The sequence below is a fragment of the Gouania willdenowi genome, unplaced genomic scaffold, assembly GCF_900634775.1.
Source record: "Gouania willdenowi unplaced genomic scaffold, fGouWil2.1 scaffold_434_arrow_ctg1, whole genome shotgun sequence".
Taxonomy (NCBI): Eukaryota; Metazoa; Chordata; class Actinopteri; order Blenniiformes; family Gobiesocidae; genus Gouania; species Gouania willdenowi.
In genome coordinates this window covers 546634-569936 of record NW_021145195.1, presented here as the reverse complement: position 1 = coordinate 569936, position 23303 = coordinate 546634, and the positions used below count along the sequence as shown (strand labels likewise).

Genomic DNA, 23303 nt, shown 5'->3' with positions numbered 1-23303 from the left:
TCATTTAAAAAAGTGTGCCTAGGTACGCCTGTTTCCATTTATAAATCACAATCACTCGAAGGTTGGCGCACGTGAAGAAACACCTTGCACCGCCTATTGGTGCCCATAAAAGGTCAGGTGAATTCCCTGAATGAATATTGATTAATACAAATTTCATGGCGGACCGAGGGGGAAAACGAGCAAATAAAACAAATTTCACTCAATGTGAGGTGGAGGTATTAATTGTTGAGGTGGACACACGCAGGAAAGTGTAATTTGGTGACACAGTGAACAATACAAATGAAAAAAAGAAAGGCAGATCATATTGCCTCATCAGACTGTGACAAGTGAAAAATAAACGATTGTCATAAAAGCGGAGGAGAAAATGTGGATCATGTGGGAAAATGTGGGATTAAACTCTGCAGCAACTCGATCATCTTCCTCCCTCTGCAGCCTTGTCGTCCCTCCCGCAGCACCTTGTCCTCACGGGGGGTCCTGCCTACAGTGCTCGCCGGTCTCTGTGCCAGATAAACCACTGTGCATCTTTACGCATTAGAGTGTGTTCCTTTTTATAACAGCTACAGGTGTTGCAGCCAATTGATCGGTAGTTTTGCGCAATGATCATGTGATTATTATTATTATTATTATTATTATTATTATTAGGTTCCGATGTCCCAGAATGGGACAGAGGAACCTATTGTTTTCGCTATTATATCGTTTTATTATTATTATACCCCGCCCGCCTTTGATCGCTAATTCGACCCACTAAAAATGCCCGAAAACTCACCGAAATTTGCACGCACCTCAGGCCTGGCGAAAAATTTGATAATTAGGTGGCGTGAAAAAAAACGGACAGAAAACGCACGCGTAGCGTGCGTTTTCGCCGCCAAAAAAACGATGGAACCGCACGACCGCCAGGTTTGACCGATATGTACGAAAATCGCCACGTGTAGTCTCCGCCCCAGAATGAGCAAAAAGTTACATTGTGACCCCGCCCAAAACCAAACAGGAAGTCAGCCATCTTGGGTCAAAGGTCAAAAATGGCGTTTCGCCCTCGAAACGCATCTGCGCTATCTAGTCTGAGGGGATTCATCCGATTCGCTTAAAACTTGGCAACACCACATAGGACCCATTGAAGATGAAAAGTTATCGAAAGAATTTTCGTATCTGTCACGGTTTGGTCGTGGCGCCGCCACAAAAATGCAATGCTAATTTTCGTTAGCACGCAAAAAATTCCAAATCTCCATAACTCTGACACACAAACTTCGATCAGCTTCAAATTTCACACAAAGGACATGTGCCCAAGCTTGGTCATGACTGCTTTGAAACTTTTCCCATCATGCCTTGTGTTTTCGACCGGTGTCATTTAAGGTCATGTACACGGTTAGCATTTACAGCACGCCGTTCTAGGAAAAAGCTTATAACTCTAGAATGCAAAGTTCAAACTGCTTCATATTTGATACACATGATGACCGTACAGCCATAAACAAAACTCGAGAACCAATTTACCCATAATGCCTTGCGTTCTCAGAGGGCGTCGCTTCTGTGGTCGTCCTACACGAGCAGCTGTAGCGGACAGACGATATGTCGTGTTGACTTCAAAACACTGTAGGATGAACCTACACAGAGGGGAGCAAATTGCTATGGAAGAAAAAACAGGCTGTGATCAGTGGGAGGGGCCTATAATGACACGGGAGAATCCTTCGCCATCAGCACGCTATAATAGGAAAATGCTTATAACGCTTCAATGCAAAGTTCAAACTGCTTCATATTTGAGACACACGATGATTGTCCATCCATAAACAACGCTCGATGACCAAATTACCCATCATGGCCAGTGGGAGGGCCTATAATGACACACACGAAAATCCCTCGCCATAACTACGCCATTATACGAAAACGCTTATAACTCTAGAGTGCAAAGTTCAAACTGCTTCATATTTGATACACACGATCACTGTCCAGAGCTAAACAACAAACGATGACCAATTTACCCACAATGCCTTGCGTTCTCAGAGGGCGCCGCTTCTGTGGTCGTCCTACACGAGCAGCTGTAGCGGACAGACGATATGTCGTGTTGACTTCAAAACACTGTAGGATAAATCTTATTAGATGGAAGCACATTGCTATGGCAAATAGAGCAGGCTGTGAAAAGTGGGAGGGGCCTATCGTGACACAGGAAAATCCCTCGCCATACCTACGCCGTTATACGAAAACGCTTATAACTCGAGAGTGCAAAGTTCAAATTGCTTCATATTTGATACACACGATCACTGTCCAGAGCTAAACAACAAACGATAACCAATTTACCCACAATGCCTTGCGTTCACAGAGGGCGCCGCTTCTGTGGTCGTCCTACACGAGCAGCTGTAGCGGACAGACAATATGTCGTGTTGACTTCAAAACACTGTAGGATGAATCTTATTAGATGGAAGCACATTGCTATGGCAAATAGAGCAGGCTGTGAAAAGTGGGAGGGGCCTATCATGACACAGGAGAATTCTTCGCCATAACTACGCCGTTGTACGAAAACGCTTACAACTCCAGGCCAATTCCCAAATCCCCAACAGTGGGTTACTGACCCCGGCCGCTTCATCGGAACCTATGACGCCGCTCGCGGCTTTAATTAGGTTCCGATGTCCCAGAATGGGACAGAGGAACCTATTGTTTTCGCTATTATATCGTTTTATTATTATACCCCGCCCGCCTTTGATCGCTAATTCGACCCCCTAAAAATGCCCGAAAACTCACCGAAATTTGCACGCACCTCAGGCCTGGCGAAAAATTTGATAATTTGGTGGCGTGAAAAAAAACGGACAGAAAACGCACGCGTAGCGTGCGTTTTCGCCGCCAAAAAAACGATGGAACCGCACGACCGCCAGGTTTGACCGATTTGCACGAAAATCGCCACATGTAGTCTTCGCCCTAGAATGAGCAAAAAGTTACATTGTGACCCCGCCCAAAACCAAACAGGAAGTCAGCCATCTTGGGTCAAAGGTCAAAAATGGCGTTTCGCCCTCGAAACGCATCTGCGCGAACTAGTCTGAGGGGATTCATCCGATTCGCTTAAAACTTGGCAACACCACATAGGACCCATTGAAGATGAAAAGTTATCAAAAGAATTTTCGTATCTGTCACGGTTTGGTCGTGGCGCCGCCACAAAAATGTAATGCTAATTTTCGTTAGCACGCAAAAAATTCCAAATCTCCATAACTCTGACACACAAACTTCGATCAGCTTCAAATTTCACACAAAGGACATGTGCCCAAGCTTGGTCATGACTGCTTTGAAACATTTCCCATCATGCCTTGTGTTTTCGACCGGTGTCATTTAAGGTCATGTACACGGTTAGCATCAACAGGACGCCGTTCTAGGAAAAAGCTTATAACTCTAGAATGCAATGTTCAAACTGCTTCATTTTTGATACACACGATCACTGTCCAGAGCTAAACAACAAACGATAACCAATTTACCCACAATGCCTTGCGTTCTCAGAGGGCGCCGCTTCTGTGGTCGTCCAACACCAGCAGCTGTAGCGGACAGACGATATGTCGTGTTGACTTCAAAACACTGTAGGATGAACCTACACAGAGGGGAGCAAATTCCTATTGAAGAAACAACAGACTGTGGTCAGTGGGAGGGGCTTATAATGACACACAGAAAATCCCTCGCCATAACAACGCCATATATACGAAAACGCTTATAACTCTAGAGTGCAAAGTTCAAACTGCTTCATATTGGATACATACAATCACTGTCCAGAGCTAAACAACAAACGATAACCAATTTACCCACAATGCCTTGCGTTCTCAGAGGGCGCCGCTTCTGTGGTCGTCCAACACGAGCAGCTGTAGCGGACAGACGATATGTCGTGTTGACTTCAAAACACTGTACGATGAACCTACACAGAGGGGAGCAAATTCCTATTGAAGAAACAACAGACTGTGGTCAGTGGGAGGGGCCTAAAATATCACTGGAAAATTCTTCGCCCTCTGTGGTCGTCCAACACGAGCAGCTGTAGCGGACAAACGATATGTCGTGTTGACTTCAAAACACTGTAGGATGAACCTACACAGAGGGGAGCAAATTCCTATTGAAGGAACAACAGACTGTGGTCAGTGGGAGGGGCTTATAATGACACACGAAAATCCCTCGCCATAACAACGCCATATATACGAAAACGCTTATAACTCTAGAGTGCAAAGTTCAAACTGCTTCATATTTGATACATACGATCACTGTCCAGAGCTAAACAACAAACGATAACCAATTTACCCACAATGCCTTGCGTTCTCAGAGGGCGCCGCCACTGTGGTCGTCCTACACGAGCAGCTGTAGCGGACAGACAATATGTCGTGTTGACTTCAAAACACTGTAGGATGAATCTTATTAGATGGAAGCACATTGCTATGGCAAAAAGAGCAGGCTGTGAAAAGTGGGAGGGGCCTATCATGACACAGGAAAATCCATCGCCATAACTACGCCGTTATACGAAAACGCTTACAACTCCAGAATGCAAAGTTCAAAGTGCTTCATATTTGATAGACATGATGACCGTACAGCCCCAAACAACAAACGATAACCAATTTACCCACAATGCCTTGCGTTCTCAGAGGGCGCCGCTTCTGTGGTCGTCCAACACGAGCAGCTGTAGCGGACAGACGATATGTCGTGTTGACTTCAAAACACTGTAGGATGAACCTACACAGAGGGGAGCAAATTCCTATTGAAGAAACAACAGACTGTGGTCAGTGGGAGGGGCTTATAATGACACACGAAAATCCCTCGCCATAACAACGCCATATATACGAAAACGCTTATAACTCTAGAGTGCAAAGTTCAAACTGCTTCATATTTGATACATACAATCACTGTCCAGAGCTAAACAACAAACGATAACCAATTTACCCACAATGCCTTGCGTTCTCAGAGGGCGCCGCTTCTGTGGTCGTCCAACACGAGCAGCTGTAGCGGACAGACGATATGTCGTGTTGACTTCAAAACACTGTACGATGAACCTACACAGAGGGGAGCAAATTCCTATTGAAGAAACAACAGACTGTGGTCAGTGGGAGGGGCCTAAAATATCACTGGAAAATTCTTCGCCCTCTGTGGTCGTCCAACACGAGCAGCTGTAGCGGACAAACGATATGTCGTGTTGACTTCAAAACACTGTAGGATGAACCTACACAGAGGGGAGCAAATTCCTATTGAAGGAACAACAGACTGTGGTCAGTGGGAGGGGCTTATAATGACACACGAAAATCCCTCGCCATAACAACGCCATATATACGAAAACGCTTATAACTCTAGAGTGCAAAGTTCAAACTGCTTCATATTTGATACATACGATCACTGTCCAGAGCTAAACAACAAACGATAACCAATTTACCCACAATGCCTTGCGTTCTCAGAGGGCGCCGCCACTGTGGTCGTCCTACACGAGCAGCTGTAGCGGACAGACAATATGTCGTGTTGACTTCAAAACACTGTAGGATGAATCTTATTAGATGGAAGCACATTGCTATGGCAAAAAGAGCAGGCTGTGAAAAGTGGGAGGGGCCTATCATGACACAGGAAAATCCCTCGCCATAACTACGCCGTTATACGAAAACGCTTATAACTCTAGAGTGCAAAGTTCAAACTGCTTCATATTTGATACACACGATGATTGTCCATCCATAAACAACGCTCGATGACCAAATTACCCATCATGGCCAGTGGGAGGGGCCTATAATGACACATGATAATCCCTCGCCATAACTACGCCATTATACAAAAACGCTTATAACTCTAGAGTGCAAAGTTCAAACTGCTTCATATTTGATACACACGATCACTGTCCAGAGCTAAACAACAAACCATAACCAATTTACCCACAATGCCTTGCGTTCTCAGAGGGCGCCGCTTCTGTGGTCGTCCTACACGAGCAGCTGTAGCGGACAGACGATATGTCGTGTTGACTTCAAAACACTGATGGATGAATCTTATTAGATGGAAGCACATTGCTATGGCAAATAGAGCAGGCTGTGAAAAGTGGGAGGGGCCTATCATGACACAGGAAAATCCCTCGCCATAACTACGCCGTTATACGAAAACGCTTATAACTCAAGAGTGCAAAGTTCAAACTGCTTCATATTTAATACACACGATCACTGTCCAGAGCTAAACATCAAACGATAACCAATTTACCCACAATGCCTTGCGTTCTCAGAGGGCGCCGCTTCTGTGGTCGTCCTACACCAGCAGCTGTAGCGGACAGACGATATGTCGTGTTGACTTGAAAACACTGTAGGATAAATCTTATTAGATGGAAGCACATTGCGATGGAAAATATACCAGGCTGTGAAAAGTGGGAGGGGCCTATCATGACACAGGAGAATCCTTCGCCATCAGCACGCTGTAATAGGAAAAAGCTTATAACTCTAGAATGCTAAATTCAAACTGCTTCATATTTGATACACACGACGACTGTCCAGCCATAAACAAAACTCCATAACCAATTTACCCATAATGCCTTGCGTTCTCAGAGGGCGCCGCTTCTGTGGTCGTCCTACACGAGCAGCTGTAGCGGACAGACAATATGTCGTGTTGACTTCAAAACACTGTAGGATGAATCTTATTAGATGGAAGCACTTTGCTATGGCAAATAGAGCAGGCTGTGAAAAGTGGGAGGGGCCTATCATGACAGGAAAATCTTTCGCCATTTCTTGGTAAATGCAATATCCCAGTTGTTTTTACACCAATTTACACCAAATTTGCTCAGGCCAATTCCCAAAACAGTGGTATACGTGACCGTGGGTTACCGACCCCGGCCGCTTCATCGGAACCTATGACGCCGCTCGCGGCTTTAATTAGGTTCCGATGTCCCAGAATGGGACAGAGGAACCTATTGTTTTCGCTATTATATCGTTTTATTATTATACCCCGCCCGCCTTTGATCGCTAATTCGACCCCCTAAAAATGCCCGAAAACTCACCGAAATTTGCACGCACCTCAGGCCTGGCGAAAAATTTGATAATTAGGTGGCGTGAAAAAAAACGGACAGAAAACGCACGCGTAGCGTGCGTTTTCGCCGCCAAAAAAACGATGGAACCGCACGACCGCCAGGTTTGACCGATATGTACGAAAATCGCCACGTGTAGTCTCCGCCCCAGAATGAGCAAAAAGTTACATTGTGACCCCGCCCAAAACCAAACAGGAAGTCAGCCATCTTGGGTCAAAGGTCAAAAATGGCGTTTCGCCCTCGAAACGCATCTGCGCGAACTAGTCTGAGGGGATTCATCCGATTCGCTTAAAACTTGGCAACACCACATAGGACCCATTGAAGATGAAAAGTTATCAAAAGAATTTTCGTATCTGTCACGGTTTGGTCGTGGCGCCGCCACAAAAATGCAATGCTAATTTTCGTTAGCACGCAAAAAATTCCAAATCTCCATAACTCTGACACACAAACTTCGATCAGCTTCAAATTTCACACAAAGGACATGTGCCCAAGCTTGGTCATGACTGCTTTGAAACATTTCCCATCATGCCTTGTGTTTTCGACCGGTGTCATTTAAGGTCATGTACACGGTTAGCATCAACAGGACGCCGTTCTAGGAAAAAGCTTATAACTCTAGAATGCAATGTTCAAACTGCTTCATTTTTGATACACACAATCACTGTCCAGAGCTAAACAACAAACGATAACCAATTTACCCACAATGCCTTGCGTTCTCAGAGGGCGCCGCTTCTGTGGTCGTCCAACACGAGCAGCTGTAGCGGACAGACGATATGTCGTGTTGACTTCAAAACACTGTACGATGAACCTACACAGAGGGGAGCAAATTCCTATTGAAGAAACAACAGACTGTGGTCAGTGGGAGGGGCCTAAAATATCACTGGAAAATTCTTCGCCATCTGTGGTCGTCCAACACGAGCAGCTGTAGCGGACAAACGATATGTCGTGTTGACTTCAAAACACTGTAGGATGAACCTACACAGAGGGGAGCAAATTCCTATTGAAGAAACAACAGACTGTGGTCAGTGGGAGGGGCCTATAATGACACACGAAAATCCCTCGCCATCACCACGCCATAAATACGAAAACGCTTATAACTCTAGAGTGCAAAGTTCAAACTGCTTCATATTTGATACACACGATCACTGTCCAGAGCTAAACAACAAACGATAACCAATGTACCCACAATGCCTTGCGTTCTCAGAGGGCGCCGCTTCTGTGGTCGTCCAACACGAGCAGCTGTAGCGGACAGACGATATATCGTGTTGACTTCAAAACACTGTAGGATGAATCTTATTAGATGGAAGCACATTGCTATGGAAAATAAACCAGGTTGTGAAAAGTGGGAGGGGCCTATCATGACAGGAGAATCCTTCGCCATCAGCACTCTGTAATAGGAAAAAGCTTATAACTCTAGAATGCTAAATTCAAACTGCTTCATATTTGATACACACGACGACTGTCCAGCCATAAACAAAACTCCATAACCAATTTACCCATAATGCCTTGCGTTCTCAGAGGGCGCCGCTTCTGTGGTCGTCCTACACGAGCAGCTGTAGCGGACAGACGATATGTCGTGTTGACTTCAAAACACTGTAGGATGAATTTTATTAGATGGAAGCACATTGCTATGGCAAATAGAGCAGGCTGTGAAAAGTGGGAGGGGCCTATCATGACAGGAAAATCTTTTGCCATTTCTTGGTAAATGCAATATCTCAGTTGTTTTTGCACCAATTTACACCAAATTTGCTCCGGCCAATTCCCAAAACAGTGCTATACGTGACCGTGGGTTACCGCCCCCGGCCGCTACATCGGAACCTATGACGCCGCTCGCGGCTTTAATTATTATTATTATTATTATACCCCGCCCGCCTTTGATCGCTAATTCGACCCCCTAAAAATGCCCGAAAACTCACCGAAATTTGCACGCACCTCAGGCCTGGCGAAAAATTTGATAATTTGGTGGCGTGAAAAAAAAAGGACAGAAAACGCACGCATAGCGTGCGTTTTTGCCGCCAAAACAAACGATGGAACCACACGACCGCCAGGTCTGACCGATTTGCACGAAAATCGCCACATGTAGTCTTCGCCCCAGAATGAGCAAAAAGTTACATTGTGACCCCGCCCAAAACCAAACAGGAAGTCAGCCATCTTGGGTCAAAGGTCAAAAATGGCGTTTCGCCCTCGAAAGGCATCTGCGCTATCTAGTCTGAGGGGATTCATCCGATTCGCTTAAAACTTGGCAACACCACATAGGACCCATTGAAGATGAAAAGTTATCGAAAGAATTTTCATATCTGTCACGGTTTGGTCGTGGCGCCGCCACAAAAATGTAATGCTAATTTTCGTTAGCACGCAAAAAATTCCAAATCTCCATAACTCTGACACACAAACTTCGATCAGCTTCAAATTTCACACAAAGGACATGTGCCCAAGCTTGGTCATGACTGCTTTGAAACATTTCCCATCATGCCTTGTGTTTTCGACCGGTGTCATTTAAGGTCATGTACACGGTTAGCATTTACGGGACGCCGTTCTAGGAAAAAGCTTATAACTCTAGAATGCAAAGTTCAAACTGCTTCATATTTGATACACATGATGACCGTACAGCCATAAACAAAACTCGAGAACCAATTTACCCATAATGCCTTGCGTTCTCAGAGGGCGCCGCTTCTGTGGTCGTCCTACACGAGCAGCTGTAGCGGAAAGACGATATGTCGTGTTGACTTGAAAACACTGTAGGATGAATCTTATTAGATGGAAGCACATTGCTATGGAAAATATACCAGGCTGTGAAAAGTGGGAGGGGCCTATCATGACACAGGAGAATTCTTCGCCATCAGCACGCTGTAATAGGAAAAAGCTTATAACTCTAGAATGCTAAATTCAAACTGCTTCATATTTGATACACACGATGATTGTCCATCCATAAACAACGCTCGATGACCAAATTACCCATCATGGCCAGTGGGAGGGGCCTATAATGACATGAGAAAATCCCTCGCCATAACTACGCCGTTATACGAAAACGCTTATAACTCTAGATTTCAAAGTTCAAACTGCTTCATATTTGATACACACGATCACTGTCCAGAGCTAAACAACAAACGATAACCAATTTACCCACAATGCCTTGCGTTCTCAGAGGGTGCCGCTTCTGTGGTCGTCCTACACGAGCAGCTGTAGCGGAAAGACGATATGTCGTGTTGACTTCAAAACACTGTACGATGAATCTTATTAGATGGAAGCACATTGCTATGGAAGAAAAAACAGGCTGTGATCAGTGGGAGGGGCCTATAATGACACGGGAGAATCCTTCGCCATCAGCACGCTATAATAGGAAAATGCTTATAACGCTTCAATGCAAAGTTCAAACTGCTTCATATTTGATACACACGATGATTGTCCATCCATAAACAACGCTCGATGACCAAATTACCCATCATGGCCAGTGGGAGGGGCCTATAATGACACACGAAAATCCCTCGCCATAACTACGCCGTTATAAGAAAACGCTTATAACTCTAGAATGCAAAGTTCAAACTGCTTCATATTTGATACACACGATCACTGTCCAGAGCTAAACAACAAACGATAACCAATTTACCCACAATGCCTTGCGTTCTCAGAGGGCGCCGCTTCTGTGGTCGTCCTACACGAGCAGCTGTAGCGGAAAGACGATATGTCGTGTTGACTTGAAAACACTGTAGGATGAATCTTATTAGATGGAAGCACATTGCTATGGAAAATATACCAGGCTGTGAAAAGTGGGAGGGGCCTATCATGACACAGGAGAATTCTTCGCCATCAGCACGCTGTAATAGGAAAAAGCTTATAACTCTAGAATGCTAAATTCAAACTGCTTCATATTTGATACACACGATGATTGTCCATCCATAAACAATGCTCGATGACCAAATTACCCATCATGGCCAGTGGGAGGGGCCTATAATGACATGAGAAAATCCCTCGCCATAACTACGCCGTTATACGAAAACGCTTATAACTCTAGATTTCAGAGTTCAAACTGCTTCATATTTGATACACACGATCACTGTCCAGAGCTAAACAACAAACGATAACCAATTTACCCACAATGCCTTGCGTTCTCAGAGGGTGCCGCTTCTGTGGTCGTCCTACACGAGCAGCTGTAGCGGAAAGACGATATGTCGTGTTGACTTCAAAACACTGTACGATGAATCTTATTAGATGGAAGCACATTGCTATGGAAGAAAAAACAGGCTGTGATCAGTGGGAGGGGCCTATAATGACACGGGAGAATCCTTCGCCATCAGCACGCTATAATAGGAAAATGCTTATAACGCTTCAATGCAAAGTTCAAACTGCTTCATATTTGATACACACGATGATTGTCCATCCATAAACAACGCTCGATGACCAAATTACCCATCATGGCCAGTGGGAGGGGCCTATAATGACACACGAAAATCCCTCGCCATAACTACGCCGTTATACGAAAACGCTTATAACTCTAGAGTGCAAAGTTCAAACTGCTTCATATTTGATACACACGATCACTGTTCAGAGCTAAACAACAAACGATAACCAATTTACCCACAATGCCTTGCGTTCTCAGAGGGCGCCGCTTCTGTGGTCGTCCTACTCGAGCAGCTGTAGCGGACAGACGACATGTCGTGTTGACTTGAAAACACTGTAGGATGAATCTTATTAGATGGAAGCACATTGCTATGGAAAATATACCAGGCTGTGAAAAGTGGGAGGGGCCTATCATGACACAGGAGAATCCTTCGCCATCAGCACGCTGTAATAGGAAAAAGCTTATAACTCCAGAATGCTAAATTCAAAATGCTTCATATTTGATACACACGACGACTGTCCAGCCATAAACAAAACTCCATAACCAATTTACCCATAATGCCTTGCGTTCTCAGAGGGCGCCGCTTCTGTGGTCGTCTTACACGAGCAGCTGTAGCGGACAGACGATATGTCGTGTTGACTTCAAAACACTGTAGGATGAATCTTATTAGATGGAAGCACATTGCTATGGCAAACAGAGCAGGCTGTGAAAAGTGGGAGGGGCCTTTTCTTGGTAAATGCAATATCTCAGTTGTTTTTACACCAATTTACACCAAATTTGCTCAGGCCACTTCCCAAAACAGTGGTATACGTGACCGTGGGTCACCGCCCCCGGCCGCTTCATCGGAACCTATGACGCCGCTCGCGGCTTTAATTATTATTATTATTAATTATTATTATTATTATTTTTTTATTGATTTTTATCATGATTTTGTGCATACAGCAAGGTCAGAGCAGCCGTGGAGGTGCGCACATTATCTCATCAGGTTTTTTTTATAAATCCCAAACTTTGTTTATATGTGGCGTATGCTTTCTTTTGTACGTACGCAGCGTTTATAAATGAGGCCCCTGATCACAAGTCTAGAACTTCTGTTGTAATAGAAACATACAATATAGAAGAAACTGTTTAAACCTGTTTTAAAGTCAATTGTGACTGATTTGTGTCAGATAATTAACTGCTATTTCTATACTGGAAAAGACTAATCACCAACCTTCCTTTCATGGCCAAGATCATTGAGAAGCTGGTCTTCAACCAACTAAGTTATTAACTTTCAACAGAGTCTTTGATACATTTCTGTCAGGCTTTGGTTCTGTCACAGCACAGAAACAGCTCTGATTAAAGTGATCAATCACATAAAGTTGAACACTGATTCAGGAAGAGTTTCTGTTCTCATTTCATTGGATCTTAGTGCTGCATTTGACACTGTGAACCGCATTTTTATTTAGCACAGATTCCAAGCGTGAGTTGGACTAAATGGAAAAGTACCGCAATGGTTTAAGTCCTATTCTGAGGAGAGAAGTTATTTTGTAAGCATTGGAAACTATGTGAAGTGGAGGTCTAAAGGTGGAGTGGTGGCCTAATGCTATTGATTAAGGACGCTGGGCTTGTAATAGGAGGGTCGACAATTCAAATCTCACCCGAATAACTGATGTGTATTAAAGTTTAACATTTCAATATTAAAGGTTTATACTGTTTTCAACTAAGGTTCACTGTTTCAAATATACGTATGTCTTCATCGTAAATAACTTGTGTAAAGTGTACTATGAGATTTCATGGAATGAAACCCAGTGTGTTAAATCAATAATGGTTGAAGAATATCTTACGTTTTAGACCAAATGTTCCAAGCAAAGAGGGACCCTCATTTAGAATGATTGATAGGTTATTTTTCTCAAACCTATTGCACAGACCGCATGACCGTTTTTGCCAGTGTATGAGCTAATGTTAGAATGAATACCACACGTTGGATGACATATCCTTGAAGTATATAGGCACTTGCTTGATCAAAAGGGCTTCAGAGCTGCAAGAATTTGGCAGCAGACTCTCAGCAGGTGTCTCTTTTGATATCCTGTTTTAGGACTTTGATTGTACAATAAATGACAGTTCAGTTGTCCTGAAGATTTCTTCTACGCCACCTTTTTTTGTCATCACCCACTGCCTTCTGAAAACCTCATAACCCACAGTGCTAAAGAGGTAAACTGGCAGTCTACAGTGTATTTTTGATTTTGAATCTCATAATATATATGGACTGTTAATATATATGTGTCTTAGATATGTGTCATTATTTATTAATCACTGACAATTCAATTTGTCTTTGTATTTCTAAAGACATAACATTGTTCACCAGAATTGCATGGGTTGGTTTTTTATTTTAATTTTAATGTATATATTAAGGAAGGATTAAGGCAGACCAAGAGAAAAAAAAATAGAGTTAAAGAGGTAGGTCACTGCAATTGCTTCGTTTTAAAACATTACTGTTGAGTAAAGTTTGTCAGCCGTTGGGGGCCCCCCTGAGGGCGGCGCCCCAGGAAGCTGCCTAGTTTGCCTGTTGGCAAAGTCCACCTCTGCAAATAATACAGGGGTTTTAATAAAAAAAGAAGTTAAGGCACTTGCGGTTTTTGTTGCCATAGAAACCAAGTGTTCCAAATTTCAGTGTTCCATATCAACCTTTGATGTGCAGCTGACTTTGATCTCCAGCATAGAACAACTTCTATCTTCAGTTTTTGAGCTTTAATCAACAAGGAAGTCTCCTCAGAAGTCTCCATCGCTCTTTAAAATACATTGGGATTTTTTCAAGTATCATCAGCAAAAGTTCAAACACTTTTTAAATCAACTCAAAGTAAGTGCTTTTAAAGTGATCATGTTTCCAAACTTAATGTGACAGTGACCTGGGTGTTATGGTTTCGAGATAAACATCTTAGAAATTATCAATACAGAGAAATGCAATGTAACAGTGACATAAATAAGACGTCTTTCATATCTGCAGTGATTAGCATGTAGTGTGGTAAACTGTTAGCAGCTGTTTTACAGTGAGCCATGTTATTATTGAGCTTTGGATAGTCTGTGAATTATTACACTGCAATAGATCACAGTTCGTGTGCATTAATGTTTCTATTTGTCAATGTTAGACATTATGAAGAAAATAATCATCTTGAAGTGGAAAGGAAAGCATTTTAAGCGTCTCCATCATCAGGGTTCAGAGGAGGGGCTCCAGGATGTCACAAACCCCCCACTTCCATCTCATCCTGCTGTTCAACAGCTAACTTCAACTGAAGTGAGTCATAACAAATGATTCTCTATATTCACATATAGAAATTGTATCAGTGAATTTCAACTGGTTGAAGTATTATTGCAGTTATTCATAGAAACATTATCCTTAAAGACAAAGCTTTGGTTCAGTTGTTCTTTCTCTAACTTTGCATGATTGATGCCATCCTTGATGAGATCGTTATGTATATTATTATTGTGGTTCTCTGCATGACTCATTTAAAGTGCTTGTAAATATCACTGATCGAAATGCTTACATTATTTTACCCTGTTACTAATACATGATGTCATCTGCTTTCCTCCCTCAGAGTCTGGAGGATGTTGTGTTTGTTGATGAGCAGATGTGTGCCTGGAAAAAGCCGGAGTATGTTCAGCCGGTAAGAACCTGGACACGCCCCCTTCCCGTTTTTTTGTAAAATTATCTACTTAATGTTGATGTGTTATTGATTCTTCTTAAAATATGGATGTTCTGCTTTTCAGGAACAGGTTCCTTATGATGAGCACAGGTACAGAGCCCAACAGCATGGGGGCCAGTGCGGGGGCCACTGTAAAAGTGGCCCTACAGTATTTAATGATGTCAGGCATGGGGCCCCAAACATTGAGGACCATAAAGTCAACACCGTCTTGCAGAAAGCGGATTATTACCCCCAACAAAATCCTGGCCCCTCAACCATCCCTTCCATTCCAGCTGTGGTACACCATGTTGAGCTCCCAACCTTTACCCCCCCACCCAGTAATGAGGTGATCGTGACAAAGGAGCCATACATTAAAAAGCCCCCCAACGCCTTCATGCTCTTCCTGAAACAGAACAGGGCAGCTGCGGAGGCAGAGCTGGGCGTGAGGACGAGCGCTGTGGTGAACAAACACCTCGGTGAACGGGTAAATTAGTTTGTTCAGTAACACTTGAAGTTTTATACATAAAAGCTGACATTATTATGACATGACACCTGTCATTAGCATGGATACGGTCTCATTAAGGCTGTCATTAAGTGTTGTTTGTTACCCTAACCCCTAACCCAGGGGTCACCAACCTTTCTAAAACTGAGCTACTTCATAGGTATGCGTAGTCCAAAGGGCTACCAGTTCGAAAAGAGCTTCTTAAATATTACATTTTCGCAGTTTCACTTTAATTACAGGGTATGATAATAGCAGGCACTTTAAAAGGTCAGAAATGTTTAAGTTTCAACATGCAACACTTTATTTCTCCTAATTTATTCAATCGTTTAATTTTCCATGTTTCCTAGAAAATCCCCATGTTGCTATTTTACGACAAACAACTTTTAGCTCATCATAAAACATGACAAATTTGTAAAAATCCACTTTGCGTTTAAACAATATATATATTTTATTCATATCATAATATATATAACATACCCAGTGTTGTGCAAGTTACTTTTAAATAGTAATTAGGGTGCTTTCACACATATAGTCCGGTGGACTCTGTGCGATTCAGGAGGTGAATCTGCAACATTTTTTGCATTTTAATTTGCTCCGGCTTTCACACATTCTATTTGCCAAGCGCACCAAACTTTCTGAACTACGTCACGCAGGCGAAACGGTTGGTGTCCGATTGGACAGAATACTTCAGACTCCAATGCTGTGACAATGTGGCACTGCCCTTTTACTACAGTCACACCGTCACGTCCTATATTTGGTTTCTCTTCCTATGTTTTCCAAAGGAAATCCTAAAACATTCCCAGCAGAAAAGTCATTAATGATCATTCAAAATAACCCATAATCACACGATGCCACAACCTGCGCTAATGCTCGACATAAGCACAGAGGTGACTCCGCTCCGTCTCATCCGTCAGCGCTCAGAGCCGTTTAGAGAAACAGAGATAAGTAAAATAAATTAATGATAAATTAATGATGTGGGAGAAATACAGAAGGGAGTGAGGAAATGTGACATGTTTTTTTTTTTTTTGTGTGCTGACTAATGCGACTCTGAAAATAGACATTATGCTCCAGCATTTTGTTTACCCTGTGCTTATAGTAACAGTGTTTTCTTCATCGAATTGGGTTGTTAGCTGTGTCCAACCCCAACCAAGAGATAGCAAGGCAAGGCAAATGTATTTGTATAGCGCATTTCATACACAAGGCAACTCAATGTGCTTTACATGATCAAAAAGTGCAACAGAAAATATTCAACAGCTTAAAATCTATAAGAACATAATTTAAAATTATCAGTAAAATCAATTCAATTCATCAACAAACACATTACATCAACAACAACATGGCCAAAAATCTCCCTCTCAATCATACGCAGATTAATACTAAAAAACTTTATCCCGTGTAGCTAGTGACTAGAGCTCCTGGTGGCCCCTCATATGGTCCATAAAGGCTACTTGGTGCCCTTGGTGAACTGTGCCCTAACCCCTAACCTCACCTAATCCCACTAGATTCCTCCACTTAACCCAGAGAATGCCAACATATCTTCAAAGGTGCTATGTCATAATTTAGCAAAACAACACTTAATGACAGCCTTCATGACACCTTATTCATGCTAATGACTAATAATGACAGCGTAATGTCAGCCTTATGTATAAAACTTTAAGTAAAGTGTTAACGTTTGTTCCTCCAGGAACGATCTGTGATATTTAAACTTTTGTCTTTGGTGTGTGCGACTGACACTTTTCTTGTTGTCCATCTACAGTGGAGAGCATTGTCACCAGAGTTAAAAGGTTTATATAATGCTGAGGCCACACTGCATGCTTTCATCCATTTGTCGGAGAACCCTGGCTGGACAAACAAAATCAACTATGTAAGTCTACTCTGCTGACATGTTGACACAGCAACTTAAAGGTGACAGTGAAAGTTTTTTTTCAGCTGACTGAAAGGTTCATGTGGTTTATTTTAGAGAAACAAGAGGAAACGAAGAGATGACGCCAACTAACTCAGTATCAAACCAACGAACCAACGCCGCTACACACACACACATCAGCAGCACCAAGAGCAAGAACAAGCTGGACTTCCTCTGGAATCTGTTCCTTCCTCTTCTCTTTTCTATTAAATTAATAAACATGTGGAACAGTTTTTATGTGAGATAATAGAAAACTGAACATAAGGAATAGTCACACTGTTATAACAGTCTACAGGAAACATTTTTCAAACCAAATTACAAATAAATGAAAATATGCAATATAAAGAGTAAAAGATAAACGTAGTATGTAAAAATCCATTCCAATTTATTATTAGTTTTTAAAATTAAATTTCTGCAGTGAGATATGGAAAGAGAGAAGTTACAATAATGCCAAAAGGTTTTTAGTTTTTTTCTTGTCTACATCCCACTGAAAATGGGACTGTGACCAAATTTTTGGGTCCTGGGGCCTCATTTAAAAAAGTGTGCCTAGGTACGCCTGTTTCCATTTCTAAATCACAATCAACTCGAAGGTTGGCGCACGTGAAGAAACACCTTGCACCGCCTATTTGGTGCCCATAAAAGGTCAGGTGAATTCCCTGAATGAATATTCATGATAACAAATTTCATGGCGGACCGAGGAGGAAAACGAGCAAATAAAACAAATTTCACTCAATGTGAGGTGGAGGTATTAATTGTTGAGGTGGACACACGCAGGAGAGTGTAATTTGGTGACACAGTGAACAATACGAATGAAAAAAAAGAAAGGCAGATCATATTGCCTCATCAGACTGTGACAGGTGAAAAATAAACGATTGTCATAAAAGCGGAGGAGAAAATATGGATCACTCTCAGCATCTGTTCAACAGGTGGAGGAAAGAAGACCGGAGCTCAGCCTCACAAAAAGCTGGAGGATTAGAGGGTATTGGCCTAACTCTCTGTGTAACGGAGGTGGGACACACACAGATACACTACATATGCGCCAAAAACATGGGATTAAACTCTGCAGCAACTCGATCGTCTTCCTCCCTCTGCAGCCTTGTCGTCCCTCCCGCAGCACCTTGTCCTCACGGTGGGGTCCTGCCTACAGTGCTCGCCAGTCTCTGCGCCAGATAAGCCACTGTGCATCTTTACGCATTAGAGTGTGTTCCTTCTTATAGCCAATTGATCGGTAGTTTTGCGCAATGATCATGTGATTTTGATTATTATTATTATTATTATTATTATTATTATTATTATTATTATTATTATTATTATTAATGATATAAAACTGTATTTGTAGGCGCGCGCACGTCACTCACTCCCTGTGGCGTCAGTATAATTTTTTCCTCCTCCGTCTTTGCAAATGCATTCTTCAAATAATGTGTTGTGAAATGTTCAATGCGTTTGATTATTTCACACAAATTCTATGAATTTCACAGAGCTGTCTTTAATTTCATTCTTCTCCTGTTGGCGTCTGAGTTTCCCGTTTCTCATGATTTTGTGCGTACGGCAAGGTCAGTGCAGCCGTGGAGGTGCGCACATTATCTCATCAGGTTTTTTTTTATAAATCCCAAACTTTGTTTATATGTGGCGTATGCTTTCTTTTGTACGTACGCAGCGTTTATAAATGAGGCCCCTGATCACAAGTCTAGAACTTCTGTTGTAATAGAAACATACAATATAGAAGAAACTGTTTAAACCTGTTTTAAAGTCAATTGTGACTGATTTGTGTCAGATAATTAACTGCTATTTCTATACTGGAAAAGACTAATCACCAACCTTCCTTTCATGGCCAAGATCATTGAGAAGCTGGTCTTCAACCAACTAAGTTATTAACTTTCAACAGAGTCTTTGATACATTTCTGTCAGGCTTTGGTTCTGTCACAGCACAGAAACAGCTCTGATTAAAGTGATCAATCACATAAAGTTGAACACTGATTCAGGAAGAGTTTCTGTTCTCATTTCATTGGATCTTAGTGTTGCATTTGACACTGTGAACCGCATTTTTATTTAGCACAGATTCCAAGCGTGAGTTGGACTAAATGGAAAAGTACCGCAATGGTTTAAGTCCTATTCTGAGGAGAGAAGTTATTTTGTAAGCATTGGAAACTATGTGAAGTGGAGGTCTAAAGGTGGAGTGGTGGCCTAATGCTATTGATTAAGGACGCTGGGCTTGTAATAGGAGGGTCGACAATTCAAATCTCACCCGAATAACTGATGTGTATTAAAGTTTAACATTTCAATATTAAAGGTTTATACTGTTTTGAACTAAGGTTCACTGTTTCAAATATACGTATGTCTTCATCGTAAATAACTTGTGTAAAGTGTACTATGAGATTTCATGGAATGAAACCCAGTGTGTTATATCAATAATGGTTGAAGAATATCTTACGTTTTAGACCAAATGTTCCAAGCAAAGAGGGACCCTCATTTAGAATGATTGATAGGTTATTTTTCTCAAACCTATTGCACAGACCGCATGACCTTTTTTGCCAGTGTATGAGCTAATGTTAGAATGAATACCACACGTTGGATGACATATCCTTGAAGTATATAGGCACTTGCTTGATCAAAAGGGCTTCAGAGCTGCAAGAATTTGGCAGCAGACTCTCAGCAGGTGTCTCTTTTGATATCCTGTTTTAGGACTTTGATTGTACAATAAATGACAATTCAGTTGTCCTGAAGATTTCTTCTACGCCACCTTTTTTGTCATCACCCACTGCCTTCTGAAAACCTCATAACCCACAGTGCTAAAGAGGTAAACTGGCAGTCTACAGTGTATTTTTGATTTTGAATCTCATAATATATGGACTGTTAATATATATGTGTCTTAGATATGTGTCATTATTTATTAATCACTGACAATTCAATTTGTTTTTGTATTTCTAAAGACATAACATTGTTCACCAGAATTGCATGGGTTGGTTTTTTATTTTAATTTTAATGTATATATTAAGGAAGGATTAAGGCAGACCAAGAGAAAAAAAATAGAGTTAAAAAGGTAGGTCACTGCAATTGCTTCGTTTTAAAACATTACTGTTGAGTAAAGTTTGTCAGCCGTTGGGGGCCCCCCTGAGGGCGGGGCACCAGGCAGCTGCCTAGTTTGCCTGTTGGCAAAGTCCACCTCTGCAAATAATACAGGGGTTTTAATGAAGAAAGAAGTTAAGGCACTTGTGGTTTTTGTTGCCATAGAAACCAAGTGTTCCAAATTTTGGTGTTCCATATCAACCTTTGATGTGCAGCTGACTTTGATCTCCAGCATAGAACAATTTCTATCTTCAGTTTTTGAGCTTTAATCAACAAGGAAGTCTCCTCAGAAGTCTCCATCACTCTTTAAAATACGTTGGGGTTTTTTCAAGTATCATCAGCAAAAGTTCAAACACTTTTAAAATCAACTCAAAGTAAGTGCTTTTAAAGTGATCATGCTTGATATATCATTAATCTAGCCATATTGTCAGTATATCCGAACAATCCGTCCCCCCACGTGGTGGTCACTATTGTCCTTGTTTCTACCGCGTTAAAGACAGCTGCCAGAGTTTCCTCTAACTCATCCCAACTCAATATTGGTTCTTTATCGTAGAAACAGGAATAATATCCATTAACTATTGATACCATCCCATCATTCTTTATTTCTTCTTTTTCTATCCTCACTTTGTTTGCCGTCCTCCAAGGATATTTTCCCGTTCTGATATCCCTCATGTTTTTGTCCTTATTGACTGACTTAGGCCATCGCGTTGCCACCCATCGTGCTACTCCACCACCATCACCCCCACGGGGGTTTCTTGGATTTAAGATAGTACATTTAGGCCCTGATATTTCTGCCACCACTGTGTCTCCCAGGTTTGCTCTCACTGTTGTAATCACTTCATCGAATTCCACGGCCTCAATCTCTCTGCTAGGTACCCTAGTACCGGTGGAGCCTACTGACATTCCTCCTGTCGACATTCTTCGAGCAGGAGTAAAATGGGGAGGTAACTGTATTTCCTCCGCCATTGTTTTGTCTTACGTTCGTGTCACTGTATTCTCGTAAGCGGAGACTGAGGTATCTCCTTGAGAGGGGAGCTCCAATAGCTTTCTTCCCCTCTTATTTTCACGCGCGTTGAATAGGCTTACCTTAACCTGATTCTTTTAATAAAAGACACCTTTCCAATTTCGTGAGCAAAGTGTCAGACCGCACACTTCTGACCTCTCTCTCTTTTTCTTTGCTCACTCTATTCAGGGTGATCAGGCCTGACAGAGTGACAAATACTAAAGAGTTTGAGGCTTCACCACTACTTTCGTACTGAGTTATCTTTTATTCCTCATAGAGTGATAGCCAATCTATTCACTCTCTTCCCACCAAGCAGTGTGGTAGGGCAATGAGATTCTCTTCCTATATCTCTTTTTAGGGGCACTTCGTAGGTTCTTTAATTAGACTCGGTACTCGTTTTCCTTTTCCCGGATTAAAAAGTTTACTTAGTCGAGCCCCACGTTGGGCGCCATGTCTTTTTCCCGCGGGACTTTATAGCGGCAATGGTTCTAAAACTGTCTTACTCAAACAAGAATTCCCCCTCTACCTTGTCTCCGAAGCTGGCTGCCTATTCTCTATTATTGTTGTCTAATAAAGAAAAGGACTAAATGTACTTCCTCCTATTGGAAGTTGAGAAGTCTCACTATAGTTTTATGGGATTGATATTAGGACCCATCCAATATGGGTCGAAGCTGGAAACAACTCTTTTTCACAACAGCATGAGCTAGCTCACCCTGGGTACCCCTTTTAAGAGAATACCAAGGGCAGGCTCACTTACCAAAGGCCTAGAAGTGTGTCCTCCAGTCAGGCGCTGTCTCAGATGTGGGTGTTTGTCAGGCGGTTAATTTAATCAAGTAGGCTTCTTAATAGTTAGTGAATGTTTATTATAGGTTTACAAAAATCAAAAGTCAATCAAATAAAGTTTCAAAGTATCAAAGTCTTAAACTATCAGCCGATAGAGAAAGAAGGGGATCTTCATGGACAACTAGAATGTCCGTTTAAGAGAAGACCCTGAACACAGTAACACAGTGGTTTATATAGCCCTAAGCATGGCGTGATATTATGTCATTATTCATGTTCCGACCACCTAAGCAGATAGCAAAATAGGACAAAAGTTCATACATAGGTCAAGGCCCAGATGGCATAACAGATATTCACAAAAGGTGGTTTCCACACTGGTTATTGTTGATGTCTGTGGTTAACACTTGATACATAACAAGGCGTTGGCCTCCTGTTAGAGTAAAGTGTGACTTCTAGAAGTGTGACTCCTCACACCTCGGGGTGTTAGCTTTAGCACCTTCTGTGGAAAACAAGTGGTATTTCTTTGTTATCACTCAAAACATCTACTTTACAGCTGTGACCTTACAAAATGCAGTAAACAGGTGTGACATGTCAGAACAGGTGATTAGCTATAATGGTTAAATAAGCATTTCTTTTTGCAGAAGTGAATGAATGATTAATACACACCATACAACAACCTCTGCAAATAATACAAGGGTTTTAATGAAGAAAGAAGTTAAGGCACTTGTGGTTTTTGTTGCCATAGAAACCAAGTGTTCCAAATTTTGGTGTTCCATATCAACCTTTGATGTGCAGCTGACTTTGATCTCCAGCATAGAACAACTTCTATCTTCAGTTTTTGAGCTTTAATCAACAAGGGAGTCTCCTCAGAAGTCTCCATCGCTCTTTAAAATACGTTGGGGTTTTCTCAAGTATCATCAGCAAAAGTTCAAACACTTTTTAAATCAACTCAAAGTAAGTGTTTTTAAAGTGATCATGTTTCCAAACTTAATGTGACAGTGACCTGGGTGTTTTGGTTTCGAGATAAACATCTTAGAAATTATCAATACAGAGAAATGCAATGTAACAG

The 23303-nt window shown here is 42.0% G+C and overlaps 1 protein-coding gene across 1 annotated transcript; it reads left to right on the top strand.

The window, feature by feature from the left end:
• Positions 1-14046: 14046 nt before the first annotated feature.
• LOC114460380 (transcription factor 7-like 1) lies at positions 14047-17515 on the top strand. The gene is made up of 6 exons (XM_028442335.1): positions 14047-14157; positions 14447-14592; positions 14894-14962; positions 15066-15464; positions 17239-17346; positions 17443-17515. The coding sequence occupies exons 2-6, from the start codon at positions 14452-14454 to the stop codon at positions 17476-17478; spliced, it is 753 nt and encodes a 250-aa protein (XP_028298136.1). The 5' UTR covers positions 14047-14157; positions 14447-14451; the 3' UTR covers positions 17479-17515.
• Positions 17516-23303: the final 5788 nt, after the last annotated feature.